The sequence below is a fragment of the Macaca nemestrina genome, chromosome 1, assembly GCF_043159975.1.
Source record: "Macaca nemestrina isolate mMacNem1 chromosome 1, mMacNem.hap1, whole genome shotgun sequence".
Taxonomy (NCBI): domain Eukaryota; kingdom Metazoa; phylum Chordata; class Mammalia; order Primates; family Cercopithecidae; genus Macaca; species Macaca nemestrina.
This window is the reverse complement of record NC_092125.1, coordinates 212,522,775-212,537,521: the sequence shown is the minus strand read 5'-3', so window position 1 is coordinate 212,537,521 and position 14,747 is coordinate 212,522,775. Positions and strand designations below refer to the sequence as shown.

Genomic DNA, 14,747 nt, shown 5'->3' with positions numbered 1-14,747 from the left:
TTTTAGTAGAGACAGGGTTTCACCATGTTGGCCAGGCTGGTCTTGAACTCCTGACCTCAGGTGATCCACCCTCCTCAGCCTCCCAAAGTGCTGGGATTACAGGAGTGAGCCACCATGCCCAGCCACCAATTACCAAGTTTTAGTCAATCAAATGTAGCCATCCGTTCAAACCATGTTCAAATAAGACAAGTGCTAAGCTGTAACCAATCTGACTGCACCTCACTTCTGTCTTCTGTACCTCACTTTACTTTTTTGTCCATAAATCTTCTACCAAGTGGCTGCGCTGGTGCCTACTCTGGCTCAGGAGGCTGCCTAATTTGCAGATTGTTCATTGTTCAATTAAACTCTTCTTTTTTTTTTTTTTTTTTTTAAGACGGAGTCTCGCTCTGTCGCCCAGGCTGGAGCGCAGTGGCCAGATCTCAGCTCACTGCAAGCTCCGCCTCCCGGGTTTACGCCATTCTCCTGCCTCAGCCTCCGAGTAGCTGGGACTACAGGTGCCCGCCACCTCGCCCGGCTAGTTTTCTTGTATTTTTTAGTAGAGACCAGGTTTCACCAGGTTAGCCAGGATGGTCTCGATCTCCTGACTTCGTGATCCGCCCGTCTCGGCCTCCCAAAGTGCTGGGATTACAGCTTGAGCCACCGTGCACGGCCAACTCTTTTTTTTTAATTTAATTTTATTTTATTTTATATTTTTTTATTTTTATTTTTATTTTTAATTTGATTGAGACAGAGTCTCGTTCTGTTGCCAGACTGGAGTGCGGTGGCACGATCTCAGCTCACTGCAACCTCCGACTCTCTAGTTCAAGTGATTCTCCTGCCTCAGCCTCCCGAGTAGCTGGGATTATAGGCACACATCACCATGCCCAGCTAATTTTTGTATTTTCAGTAGACACGGGGTTTCACCATGTTGGCCAGGATGGTCTCAATCTCCTGACCTCGTGATCCACACACCTCGGCCTCCCAAAGTGCTGGGATTGCAGGCAACTCTGTTAAATTTAAATCAGCTGAAGTTTTTCTTTTATCAATAGGGCTAATAATCCCCACCCTGCCAGTATCACTAGGATGTTGTGAGGATCTGATGCAATTTGAGTTACGGGAATGTTGAGAAAGAAAAGGGCGTAATGGAGTAACGAGATTCGTTTTCCTGTTACAGTGAGGTCAGTGGCCTTTCTGGGGTCAAGAAGAGGGGACTTTCCTTGGCACCAAGAGGGTAAAAGTGTCTCCCCCTGACCTTGGGTATTTTGTGCCATGTGATCTGAGGTGTACCAGGAGGCAGGAAGCATGATTGGAAAAGGCCTGGTCTAATGGTGCACAGCGGTGCCTGTGTCACGTGGCTTGACCTCTCTGGGCCGTTTCTGACTCTGTGAGATGGGAATCATAACCACTCCCCTGACTTCATGGGATGTTTTGGGAGAGACTGGATCTGGGTTGGGGGGACAATTTTGGAAGCAGAAAAGACCCCTCCGTGCTGGCAACAGCTCGTCCACCTCCGGCCTGTGTGTGCTGCCTCCTGGGTGACTGCTGGCTTTAGGCCAGCGCCTGGCAGGGCTTGACTAAAGCCTCCCTAGGCTGCTGCTATCTCAGTTCTGAGCTACAGGCCGTGGAGACCAGCAGATTTGGGCTTAAATCCCGGCTCCACCATTGCACCTCTGAGCCTCTGTTTCTCTGCAAATGGGGATACTAGTCTCTAGCCCAGATGGGGCCTGGTACACAGTAGGTGCTCAATAAGAGCAGTTTGTCTTCTTCTGAACATGGGTGCATCCCTCTGGCTGGGGTAAGCACCAACGCAGATTTCTGGGTTCATAGATGGGCTGGAGCAGCTGCTGCTGTTAAGGGAAAACCTCTGCTACTAGCCAAGGGGTTCCCTTCCTTCTGTGTTTTTACCCCACAGGGCACCTGGCACAATGTCTAGCACATAGTAGGTGCTTTGTCTACACTGGCTGGGCAGTTACCTCCAAGCTGTCAGAAACTATGTCTGTCCTGTTCCCGACTGTTTCCCTAGAACCTAGCACAGAGATACCCAGCAGGAGCTCCGTAGGTATTTGCGAGTGAGGAATGAATGAACAAAGTTGAATGAACAAGCATCGGGTCCTCCCCTGGGGCTCAAATGGGAGAGGGGAGCTTCGTAGCCTGCTCCCCCTCCCACCCCAGCACCCCATTTCATCCCGCCTGACTAATCCACAAAGATTAACTTAGGGATAAAGCAGGTCACGGCCACTGACCCAGGGCTTTGGAGCTATTGTGACCGACTGTGCGTGGGGCGTAGTGGCCGCTCCCAGGGGCCCTCTTTGCCTCAAGATGGCCCTCCTGTCCCCCATCCTGGATGTGGTCCTCACGGTGGCCCTCAGCCTCCTCCTTCTGGGGCTGGTCTTGGGCCTCCTTTGTTTCTTCACTTGCCGCCTGGCCAGGCCGCTCAGGTAGGGGAACTCACCTGGCCTGACTCCCCCCGCTGCCAAATACCCTGCCCTAAGCTCGTTTGGCTTCCCTTATTCTTGTGGGATGGAGCCAGCGGGGCACTCGTCTCTCTTACTCTTCATGATAGGGAAACTGAGGCCTGGAGAGGTTGAGCCCTGGAGTCAGCCTGGGCTTGAATGGAGTGTGGTCGAAGACTAGCCAGACCCTCTGCTCGGTTTCCTGAACTACAAAACGGGGGCTGTTCATCCTTATTGTGAGATCAGGGATGTAAACAGCATGGGGCTGAGTGCGACATGAGGGCCGAAGAAATGGTAGTGACACGTTTGTCCCGTTCTTCTATCATTTGCCCCAGATCTTCTGAGATGCAGCCCAGGGCTGGCTTTTTGCCCCGCTCCAGGATGCTCCCGGGCCCTCTGCCCAGATTGCTGAATCAGTCCTCAGAGCCAAGGCCGGCCTGGCCCCTCAGCCCCCTCCACTGCACTGCCAAGTAGCTGCTCTTCTGGAGCCACAGCCTAGCTGGGGCTTCTATAATCAGGCTACAGAGGAGCCGGGAGCCTGGCAGAGAAGGGAGGGAGGGGGTGGCGATGGGGCTGACACACACCCGGAGGCCCCATTTTAAGCTGGCAGGACATTGGCAGAGGGTGGTGGGCAGCCGGGGCCCCTGCAGCCCCAAACTGGGCCCCTCCACTTCCAGGGCTGCCAGAGAGCAGCCAGGAGCCTCTGCGAGAGGGAGGGGTCTGAGGGGTGGGGCCAGCAGGGAGGCTCTGGGTTCTGAAGGCTTTCCCAGGTCCCCACCCCCTCCTTGTCCTGAGCAGAGGCTATGGGAGAAGGCACCTGCCTCCAGGCCAAGCCTATCTCAGTGTGTATCCCTGGGGCCAAAATTCAGAGCATCCCAGCCTGAACTGGTGGCACTTACGAAACTGCTGCCATGTGCAAGCGCTCGGGATGCAGAGATGGGTAAGATGATGGTCTTTATGCTCATAGAGCTTCAGGCTAGCAGGGAGGAGAGACAAACCAATAACTGAAAGAATAATCGTGTGGGGCTGGATGAGCCTTTCAGAGTTCCCGGGTCACTCTACACTTTTATTTTTCTTTATTCACTCACCTGTTTTGGACCCTAGGTGCAGAGAGAGTGGGATGCATTATCTCTCTTAGCATATGACATACCCAAATGAGCTCTCAGTTCTTGTTTCATTTATTCGTTTTTTCCTTTGTCCCCGCTCCCTGCTTCCTCACTGCCATTCCCACAGCTCCCCGAAGTCCCTATGCTAATGTACGTAATATGGCCTTGGATTTTTAAGTGTCCTTGTACGTTACACAGTGTTCTGTCCGTGGGAGTGGTTTGTACTTACATATACTGCGTTTGATTCTTTACATTCATCACTCGGTCCTCTGCCTTTAGACTCCACCATGCTGCTGTTTTGACGTCTAGTTTTAATACCACGGCCGCACAGACATGGCCTCCACCACTCGTTACTAATTTATTTCGCTAGTTGTGGACGAGGCTGCCCCAGCTCCTCACCATCATAAGCCAGTGTTAAAAGGAGTTTGCCAAAGCTTTCTCCAGTGAGTAGGATGGTTTCTGCAGGTTTTTGGCATAAAGCCTTTATCAGATTAAAGAAATTCTTTTCAATACCCCTCTCCCTTGATGAGCGCATCAAATTTCATCAGGGTGTTAACCGCCACCTCTGTGCCTGTGATTCCCAAATTTTTACCTCTAACCCAGACTTCTTTCTCAAATGCCAGACTCAAATATTCAGCTGCCTCTTTAGTGTCTCCACTTCCAAAAGACATCTCCAACTCAACATGTCCAAAAACAAGTTCCTGATTGTCACCACAAAATCTACTCCACCTCACACCTCAGAAGACCACCCCAAATGCTGAAAGGCTGAATGCTTTTTTCTTTTTCTTTTTCTTTTCTTTTCTTTTTTTTTTTTTTTTTTTTTTGAGATGGAGTCTTGCTCTGTCACCCAGGCTGGATTGCAGTGGTGTGATCTCGATCTCAGCTCACTGCAAACTCCACCTCCCGGGTTCAAGCGATTCTCCTGCCTCAGCCTCTCAAGTAACTGGGATAACAGGTGCACACCACCATGCCCGGCTAATTTTTGTATTTTTAGTAGAGAGAGTTTCACCATGTTGGCCAGACTGGTCTCAAACGCCTGACCTTAAGTGATCCACCCGCCTCAGCCTCTCAAAATGCTGGGAGTACAGGTGTGAGCCATCGCGCTTGACTCAGTAGTATTTTTATGTACTAGTAATGAACAATTTCAGAAACATTGCCATTTACAATAGTTCCCCAAAAAGCGAAATTCATAGGTATAAATCTGGATTCAGAGTCCAGGGTGCTAACCATTACATGATGGAACCTATAGGTATAAACCTAACAAAACATATCCAAGATCTACAGGCTGAAGACTACAGAGTGCTGATAGAACTGAAGAACTCTGACTGAAGGAGTGGGCGACTCCACGTGCTCGTGGTCTGTGGATTTAATACCATACCTATCAAAAACACAGTGGTGGAGGACAGATCAGGGATCGCCAGGTTTAGGGATGGGCGGATTGTGTAACTATAAAGAACGCAAGGGAGATTTTTGGGGTGGCAGAGCTGTTCTGGGTCCTGATGGTGATGGTGGTGGTTACATGAATCTATCCATGTGTCAAACATCAGAACCCTCATTTTACACTTGGGAGCAACAGAAATCCCTCCCTCTGGAGGAGGTGACTGATGGTAACCTGATTGCTAATTCCAGAATCAGGAACCCTGTGGTCAGGTTTCTGCTCTGCAACTTCCTGTCGGTAACCTTGGGCAAGTCACTTGTCCTTCCAGAGCCTTGGTTTTCTCATCTGTAAAAGGAGATGATAGGTCCTTTTCTGTCCACTGCATAGTTTATTAGTGAAACATCATGGTGACATTCTTTATAAACTATGGAGTGCAGTACATAGGCTTGCTTTCATTTTGTCGGTGTCCTTTATAGATTGTTCATATAAGCTCCCAAAGAGTAGTATTTATTTTATTGAAATAAAACACACGTAGAGAAAAATGTGTGCATTATACATTGACAGCTGAACCCACCGTGTAACCAGCACCCACCCACCCAGATCAATCATAAACAGAACCGCACCAGCACCCCAGCAGCCCCTTCCCGTTTCCATACCCTCCACGTGGAGCCTCCATTCCGTTTCCCAACACCCTGGGTTAGTTTTTATACTTTCTATCATCGGAATCACACTGTAAGTGCTCTTGGTTTTAGCTTCCTTTGCTCAAACTTAACCTTGTGGGATTCATTCATGTTGTGAGGAGCTGGGGGTCATCCATTCTCCTTGCTGTCGTCGTGGTGGTTTCTGTGTTGTGAACACACACAATGTATCATCCAGCCTGCCGTAGATGGAGGCCCTTTTGAAGCCATTATGAACAGGGCTGATGTGCACATTCTGCTGGAGAGAAACGGGTCCCAGGGCGCAGGTCGGATAATCAGCTTTGGTAGTCCTGCCGGTTTTCCCATGCGCTGTGCCAGTCTACACTCCAACGGCGGGCGGACCTTCCGGTATTTACGGACCTTCACGAACTCTTGGACTTTCCTGCACACACAGAGGAGAGAATTTTGGATGGCTCTTCCCTCCCCCCCACCTCCTTCCTTAGGGCATTGACGTTCAACTGATGTAAATATTTACTGTGCCAGGCACTAGGAGTGCAGAGACAAACAAGACAAAGTCCTCACTCTTAGAAGCTCCCGGTGAGGCGGCTGAGATGGCCCAGGAAAGAATTAAATTACCGTCGAAAAGGGAGGTATTACCTTCGAAACGCGATGTTTGAGGTGGCATGAAGCTCAGTGGTGTTATATTGGAATGAGTGACCATCCTGGAGGCTTCCTGAAGGAGGTGACTTCGTTTTTAAGTGATTTTAAATAATAGTTTAATGTTTTAGTATTTTGTATTCAGTTAATAACAGTTTTCTGATTTTAGGATTTGCTATAGAAATGTTGGGAAACCATAAAGTAGAACAAAAAAAAATGCAGAAATCATCTGAAATTCCAAATTCTACCACTCCCTCACAGTTAAGTGCTGTTAGATGTTAGGTGTGGGGTATTTCCTTTTAATTTCCACTCTGCACCGCCACCCTCAGCCCCTACCCCAGAGCCCTCACCTCTGGCACTGGAGCGCAGCTTGCATGTTTTTAAGGCTGAATCAAGAGCCCTTCTTCTGGTGGTAGTGGTTTCTTTTTCTCTCTTTCTCTCTTTCTCTCTCCTCCTCTCCTTCCTTCCTTCCTTCCTTCCTTCCTTCCTTCCTTCCTTCCTTCCTTCCTTCCTTCCTTCCTTCCTTTTCTCTCTCTCTCTCTTTTCTTTTACTGTATTTTTAAATTAAAAAGAAAATCTTGAACGGGCATGGCATCTCACGCCTGTAATCCCAGCACTTTGGGAGGCTGAGGCAGGCAGATCACCTGAGGTTGGGAGTTCGAGACCAGCCTGACCAACATGGAGAAAACCCCATCTCTACTAAAAATACAAAATTGGCCAGGCGTGGTGGCGCAAGCCTGTAGTCCCAGCTACTCGGGAGGCTGAGGCAGGAGAATTGCTTGAACCCCGGAGGCGGAGGTTGCGGTGAGCTGAGGTTGTGCTGTTACACTCCAGCCTGGGCAGCAAGAGAAAAACCCCGTCTCAAAAAAAAAACAAAAGAAAAAAAATCTTTTTCCTTTGAGCTGGAGCTGCAAAGAGAAGAATTTTTAAAAAGAAAATCTATAAAAATTAAAATACAAAAATTTTTCTTAGACACAGGGTCTCGCCGTGTTGCTCAGGCTGGTCTCCAACTCCTGGCCTCAAGCGAACTTCCTCCAACCTCAGCTTCCCAAGTAGCTGGGATTACAGGCATGTACCACCATGCCTGGCTTTTTTTCTTAAACAACTTTTTAAAAATGTTTTATTTTGTTTTTACTTAACATATAATTGTACTAGAGTAGTGTCTTATCTGTCACAACACTTTTCTAACGGTAGAGTGTGTGTTACTGCCGTTTCCCACAACAAATGGTGTCATATCTTGGTCTTGGTTGAAGCAATAACATTTCTCAGTGAAACTCTTGCCATTTAAAATTCTTCGTCTCGTAACTCATGCGCAACAGGGTTAGTACATTTCTCAGCTGCCAGTGAGGTTGTTCGTTGTGATTTAACAGGATGACCACAGTGTAAAAACATTCTTATGCCATTAATACACGCTTGTTTTAGGCTACTTGGAAAATTCAAAAACCTAAAAAAAAAGAGGAAATAATCATTTATAGTCCTACCACCCAGAGAAAACCACAGTTAATGTTTTGGTGTATTTCCTTCCAGTTTTTTATTTTCCACCTAAACTCTTCAATTACAATCCAACTTTTTTAAAAAAAAAAAAAACATGTTTTAAAAAAAGTATAAAGATAATACTGTATCTCAGCACAAAAGAAAATTTTGGAAATGCAGAAAAGACAATGGAAAAGAAAAATCAGTTGTCTGTGATATCACCACCCAGAAATAGCCACGCTTCCAGCCAGTCTTTTCACATATGTGACTCCTACCATTTTTATATCTCTTACCATAAACGACAAGCTCTAGAAGAGAATGTAGCAAATGCAGGGGTCCTGAAAGAAGGGGTGCACGCTTTGTTTTGTCCCTGATGTTCCTGGGGCACAGGTAATTAAAAGGCTGAAGACCGAGTGCTCTAGAACAGGGCTTCTCAAGGTGTGGTCCGCAAAGCAGCAGCCTCTCCTGGGAGCTTATTGGAAATACAATCGGAGCCTCGCGGGTGGGCCGGGAATCTGTTGTAACAAGCCTTTGGGGGAATTCAGATGCTTGCTCTCTTTACAGTTTGAGAAACACTGCACCAGAAGACTGGACTCTGGGAGGTTGGGGGCTTCAGATGAATTGAAAGTGGAAATTCATTTAGGAAATGGGACGGAACCGCTTTGCAGCATGGAACTCGTTGATACCGACACAACTGTTTGCGTGGTTCAGCTTCCTGAGACAGGGGCCACCTGGGTTTGGCATCCCAATGTCTAGCCCCATGCCTGGTCTGTAATAGGTGCTCACCGAATACTTGATGAATGAATCAAGGAATGACTAAGTGAGTGAAAAAGGGATCTCTAGAGCCGTGCCCCACATGCCTCTTTTTCTCTTTTTTTAATTTATAGGATTGGAACATCAGTTAACATCTGACCACTGCCAGCCCACCCCCTCCCACCCGCGTCGATCGCATCTCTGGGCTCCAGGGATAAAGCAGGTCTTGGGGTGCACCATGATTTCACCATTCTTAGTACTGGCCATTGGCACCTGCCTTACCAACTCCTTAGTGCCAGGTATGCTTGGGGACACAGGTGGAGGGATGGGGTAGGGTGGGGGCAGTGTCTATGTTCAAGGTCCCAGAACCATGCAAAATATTTAAGAGCTGAAAACAGTGTTCAGAGCAGGAAACCTCAACCCTGCTGCTTGCATGTGTTAATCGGATAGGTCACTCTTTTCCCATATATATATATTTTATTCTTTCTTTCCTTCTTACTCTTCCTTCCTTCCTTCCTTCCTTCCTTCCTTCCTTCCTTCCTTCCTCCCTCCCTCCCTCCCTCCCTCCCTCCCTCCCTCCCTCTCTCCCTCCCTCCCTCCCTCCCTCTCTCCCTCCCTCCCTCTCTCCCTCCCTCCCTCTCTTTCTCTCTCTTGCATCCCTGTGAAGAGACCACCAAACAGGCTTTGTGTGAGCAACAAGGCTGTTTATTTCACCTGGGTGCCGGCGGGCTGAGTCCGAAAAGAGAGTCAGCGAAGGGAGATAGGGGTGGGGCCATTTTATAGAATTTGGGTAGGTAAAGGAAAATTACAGTCATGGGGGTTGTTCTCTGGCGGGCAAGAGTGGGGGGTCACAGGGTGCTCAGTGGGGGAGCTTTTTGAGCCAGGATGAGCCAGGAGAAGGAATTTCACAAGGTAATGTCATCAGTTAAGGCGAGGACCCGCCATTTTCACTTCTTTTGTGGTGGAATGTCATCAGTTAAGGCAGGAACAGGCCATTTAAATTTCACTTCTTTTGTGATTCTTCAGTTACTTCAGGCCATCTGGATGTATACGTGCAGGTCACAGGGGATATGATGGCTTAGCTGGGGCTCAGAGGCCTGATGCTTTCTTTCTGCGACAGAGACAGAGTCTCACACTCTGTCACCCAGGACGGAGTGCAGTGACATGATCTCAGCTCACTGCAGCCTTCGCCCCCCCAGGTTCAAGTGATCCTCCTGCCTCAGCCTCCTGAGTAGCTGGGATTACAGACGTGCACCACAACACCTGGATAATTTTTGTATTTTTATTAGAGATGGGGTTTCATCATGTTGGCCAGGCTGATCTCGAACTCCTGACCTCAAGTCATCTGCCCGCCTTGGCCTCCCAAAGTGCTGGGATTACAGGTGTGAGCCACTGTGCCCAGCCTTTTCCCTTTTATATTATACTATTCTTTGATTGGGGTTTCTGTTCTCTCTTTTATCTTTGATAATTTGAAATATAATGAATCCTATGGACTCTTCCGAGTCTTGGTCCGCTGCGTCTCCTGTCGGTTTTGTCTGCTCATTCTCCCTCATGGGATCGCACATTTTCTTGTCATTTGTAGTTCTCACTAGTGAACTCATCTTCAACAGGAGTTTTTTGTTTTTCTGTTGGAGACTCACGCGGAAGTGTTTCCACAGCGTGGCATGGTGTTTTCAGGACATGAGGGGTTCAACTAATTCTAGGCCAGTTTTTATGTTAATTTCTTGGTTTGCAATTCTTACACTATAAATTCAGATCCCCACTTAGACCTGGCTCAGATTTGGACTTGAATTCACATTTCTTTTTTTTTTTTTTTTTTTTTGAGACGGAGTCTCGCTGTGTCTCCCAGGCTGGAGTGCAGTGGCGTGATCTCGGCTCACTGCAAGCTCCGCCTCCCGGGTTCACGCCATTCTCCCCCGCCTCAGCCTCCCAAGTAGCTGAGACTACAGGCGCCCGCCACCACGCCCGGCTAGTTTTTTTTTGTATTTTTAGTAGAGACGGGGTTTCACCGTGTTAGCCAGGATAGTCTCGATCTCCTGACCTCGTGATCCACCCGCCTCGGCCTCCCAAAGTGCTGGGATTACAGGCTTGAGCCACCGCGCCCGGCCTTGAATTCACATTTCTTACGAATGACTGTCTTTCTCTGTCCCTTCCAGAGCTCCAAGGCAAAATGTGTACCTTAAAACAGCTTCGGCAGGCCTGGTGTGGTGGCTCATGCCTGTAATCCCAGGGCTTTGGGAGGCTGAGGTGGGAGGATCGCTTGAGTCCAGGAGTTTGAGGACAGCCTGGGCAACATAGTGAGACCTCCATCTCTAAAAACAAACAAACAAACAGCTGAGCACAGTGCTGCATGCTTGTAGTCCTAGCTACTTGGGAGGCTGAGGTGGGAGGATCACTTGAGCCCAGGATTTCAAGATTATGGTGAGCTATAATCAAATTACTCCAGCCTGGGTGACAGAGTGAGACTTTGTCTCTTAAAAAGAAACCAGCTTCTGGCCAGGCATGGTGGCTCACGCCTGTAATCCCAGCACTTTGGGAGGCTGAGGTAGGTGGATCACTTGAAGTCAGGAGTTTGAGACCAGTCTATCCAACATGGCAAAAACCCATCTCTACTAAAAATACAAAAATTAGCCGGGCGTGATGGCACATTCCTGTAATCCCAGCTACTTGGGAGGCTGAGGCATGAGAATCACTTGAACCCAGGAGTCAGAGGTTGTAGTGAGCCGAGATTGCACCACTGCACTTCAGCCTGGGCAACAGAGCAAGACTCCGTGTCAAAAAAGAAAAGAAACCAGCTTCAGCCTGAATCTGTACCTGGCCTGCTGTCCCAGGCGTTCCTCTCAGTATCATCTCCTGTGGGCCCCTCTGGTTTTAGATTCCTTCATCAGTGCTGCCTCCTGAGGATTTTCCTTTCCCCTTTTCTTCCTTTTTCAAGCTATGTGCTATTTTTTTCCCCCAGCATTTCTGTATCTGGAGCTGCAGGAGAGCCTTCCTCGGCTCAGTCCATTATGTGGCTAGAAGTCCCCACTTGCCTTCCCTGCACCCCAGTGTTTCCATCTCTCCAGTGGGGATAAGAGTTCCTCCCGCTTAGTGCCATCACAGGAATCACATGGGATAGTCACAGTGTCTGGCAAGGAGTGGATGCTCAGTGAGTGTTGGTCTCTTCTCTTAGGACGGCTATATTTCAGCAGATGAGGAGATGGGGTGCAATGGGGCACCAAGCCTGAGCCGATGGGCTCTCAGGCCATTGCCTCTGAGACCCCGTGATGCCAGCTGCATCCCTGGGGGACCAAGGTCACTCTGGCACGGGGTCCCTGCCTTCTCAGCACTTAACAGCCCACCTGGGTGAAAGATGAACTAATGGATGAAAAGGGAAAAGGTGAAAAAGTGACAACATGAAAACTCTTCACGGCTGGGTGCGGTGGCTCACGCCTGTAATCCCAGCACTTTGGGAGGCCAAGGTGGGCGGATCATGAGGTTAGGAGATCGAGACCATCCTGGCTAACACTGTGAAACCCTGTCTCTATTAAAAAAAAAAATACAAAAAGTTAGCGGGGCATGGTGGCGGGCGCCTGTAGTCCCAGCTACTTGGGAGGCGGAGGCAGGAGAATGGTGTGAACCTGGGAGGCGGAGCTTGCAGCGAGCCGAGATTACGCCACTGCACTCCAGCCTGGGCGACAGAGCAAGACTCTATCTCAAAAAAAAAAAGAAAAATCTTTAAACGTTCAGCCATTCAACTTTTTGTATCTGCTGTCGCCAGGCTGGAATGCAATGGCACAATCATGGTTTACTGTAGCCTCAAACTCCTGGCCTCAAGCAATCCTCCGACCATGGCCTCCAAAAGTGCTGGGATTACAGGCATGAGCCACTACTCCAGCCTTCTTTTTTTTCTTCAGTTAGGTATAACTTACAGAAAAAGGCACTGATCTTAAATACATAGCATGAAAAATTTCTGACATATATTTATACCTGTGTCACCACCACGCAGATCAAGACAGAACATTTCTGGTCATGGGGCATCTGTGGGCTTCCCTATGCCAACCCCCTCCCAAAGCCAGAGGAGATGCCCAGGCTTACACTGGTCACCAGAGACTCACTTTGCCTGTTTTGAGCTTCATAGAAATGGAATCATACAGTATGTACCGATCAATGCCCTTTCCCCGGCATTCTATCATGAGCATTTGCACATATCATTTAGTAGTTTCCAGAAACAATGGCCTCTTGGAATCCAGTTGTCCAGAGCCATCGTTGCTTAAACCAAACTCCAAACCCTTCTCAGGGATAGGCCCTGGGTGGCTCTGGTGAAAAAGACAAGGACTCTGCCCTGATGGGACTCCAATCTAGAGAGAACAAGCCCTCGACCGAGCAGGGGACCTGGTGGCAGAGCCTGGGCTGAACAAGAGCAACAGGTGTGGGGCAGGCTGAAGTCAGCCCAGCCCCAGGACTCCAAGCTGTTAAGGCAGGGACAGGTTGTCGGCGGTCAGGGCGGGTGAAAGGTCTTCACCACCCAATGGCAGCCAACTGGCCAAAGAGGCTCCATGACCAACAGCACCGTGGGGGGTTTTGAGGAAGGCAGGAGGGAGGTTGGAACCAGCCTGGGCCTGGAGGACCTCCGAGCAAAATCCTTGGCCCCAGCCTTGCCCAGACTTTATCTCATGTCATCCTAGAACTACTCGTGGATAGCTACGGGTCTCCCATTTCCTGGGGCGGAAACTCTTGTCCAAAGGCACCCTGTCGGGCAGAAGGGCCAAGGTGCTCCCGATTCCCAGTGGGGACTGCTTGGGGATGTCTGAAATTGATGCCCTCAGCAGACACTTCCAGAAGAGAGAGGGTGGACCTGGGGCTGTCAGGGTGAGGGCAGTGGGCTGAGGGATTGGAGTGGTGGCGACGTAAGGGGAGGCCTCTTGGGGAGGGGTGTGGGGTGTGCTTGGATCCAAGGCTAGAGGTGCACTGCAGCATCGTGCCCGCTTCTCGCCTGTGCTGTCATAGGCTGGGGCAGAGCCACGGCAACGCGTGAGTTTCCAGTTCTCCCACTGGGGCCCTGATCTCAGGCTCTCCATTTCCTAATGTGGAGGAGACACTGGTGCCCACCCACCAAGGCAGTTGGGAGGAATAAGAGAAGCTGTGTGGGGGGCCCCTGGCATCTCGCCCGGAGCCGGTGCGTGTGTGAGGAAGGAGGGCTGTTCTTCACCCACCCCACCCCAAGAGCCAGGCACATGTCGGAGCTGGGCCAAAAGGTAAGAATTGTGTCCCCAGCCCACAGACATGCTACACGGCCTTGGACAAGACCCTCCCACTCCTCCTGATCTCGCTTCCCATTCTGTGCAGTGGGAGGCCTCAAAAGAGGAAGCCGCTAGGGAACCTCCTCTCTAGGCTTCTGAGCAGATCTGATAGGGCCCCGGGACAGAGAGGGGCCCCACAGACTCTGGGAGGGACTCTAGCTCTCATAGCCAGGATCCTGGTCCAGCCCTGGAGATGGGATAATGGGGGTGGGAGGCAATTTTTGAGCCTCTCCTATGGGTCAGGTGTGTCACTTGCCTTATTCAGCCCAGTCCTTAGAGTGACCCTGAGGGGATGGTGCCAGCAATGTCATTTGACAGGGGAAGAGACTGAGGCTCAGGGAGGTGACACAGCTAGTACTTGGAGCAGCTGGGGGTTTTCTTGTTTGTTTGTTTTTGAGACGGAGTCTCTCTCTCTTGCCCAGGCTGGAGTGCAGTGGCGTGATCTCGGCTCACTGCAACCTCCGCCTCCCGGGTTCAAGCAATTCTCCTGCCTCAGCCTCCTAAGTAGCTGGGACTACAGGTGCACACCGCCACATCTGGCTAATTTTTCGTATTTCAGTAGAGATGGGGTTTCACCATATTGCCCAAGCTGGTCTTGAACTCCTGAGCTTAGGCGATCCGCCTGCCTTGGCCTTCCAAAGTGCTGGGATCACAGGCGTGAGCCACCACGCCTGGCAGCTGGGGTTTTAGTTGAGGTCTGTCTGGCACTAAAGCTGGGGATTCGTTGCTGGACACACACACTTGAGAAAGAGGGAGAGAGAAAGAAGTGTTCTTAGTTCTTATTTTATCTCAAAACCATAAAGCCCCATCCAGAAGTCATTATCAGCCAAGAGGGATGGAGGCAGGTGATGAGAGATGCAGAATGTCATCCTTGATAACTAATCTAGAACTAACAAGAGTGAGATCACCTGGCTCCTTTGAATTTGACACATTAAGCAAAAGGCAAGCTTCGCTTTCCAGCACTGCTATTAACTCTGCCACCAAGTCAGGTTCCTGCTGAGTCTACTTTAATGAATAAGCTAAGCAGA

At 49.6% G+C, this 14,747-nt stretch overlaps 1 protein-coding gene across 4 annotated transcripts in view; it reads left to right on the top strand.

Moving 5' to 3' along the window:
• The window catches only part of LOC105483075 (alkaline phosphatase, biomineralization associated), a 69,558-nt gene that overhangs the window by 36,230 nt on the left and 18,581 nt on the right, over positions 1–14,747 (top strand). For 3 of the 4 annotated variants that reach the window (XM_071099073.1, XM_011743677.2, XM_071099070.1), the window contains one exon: positions 8,572–8,736. In XM_071099073.1, the coding sequence (XP_070955174.1) occupies positions 8,676–8,736 (61 nt within the window). In that variant the 5' untranslated portion in view covers positions 8,572–8,675. Of the gene's footprint in view, positions 1–6,114; positions 6,297–8,571; positions 8,737–14,747 lie in introns of those variants that run through there. The other variant, XM_011743676.3, reaches the window with a different exon arrangement.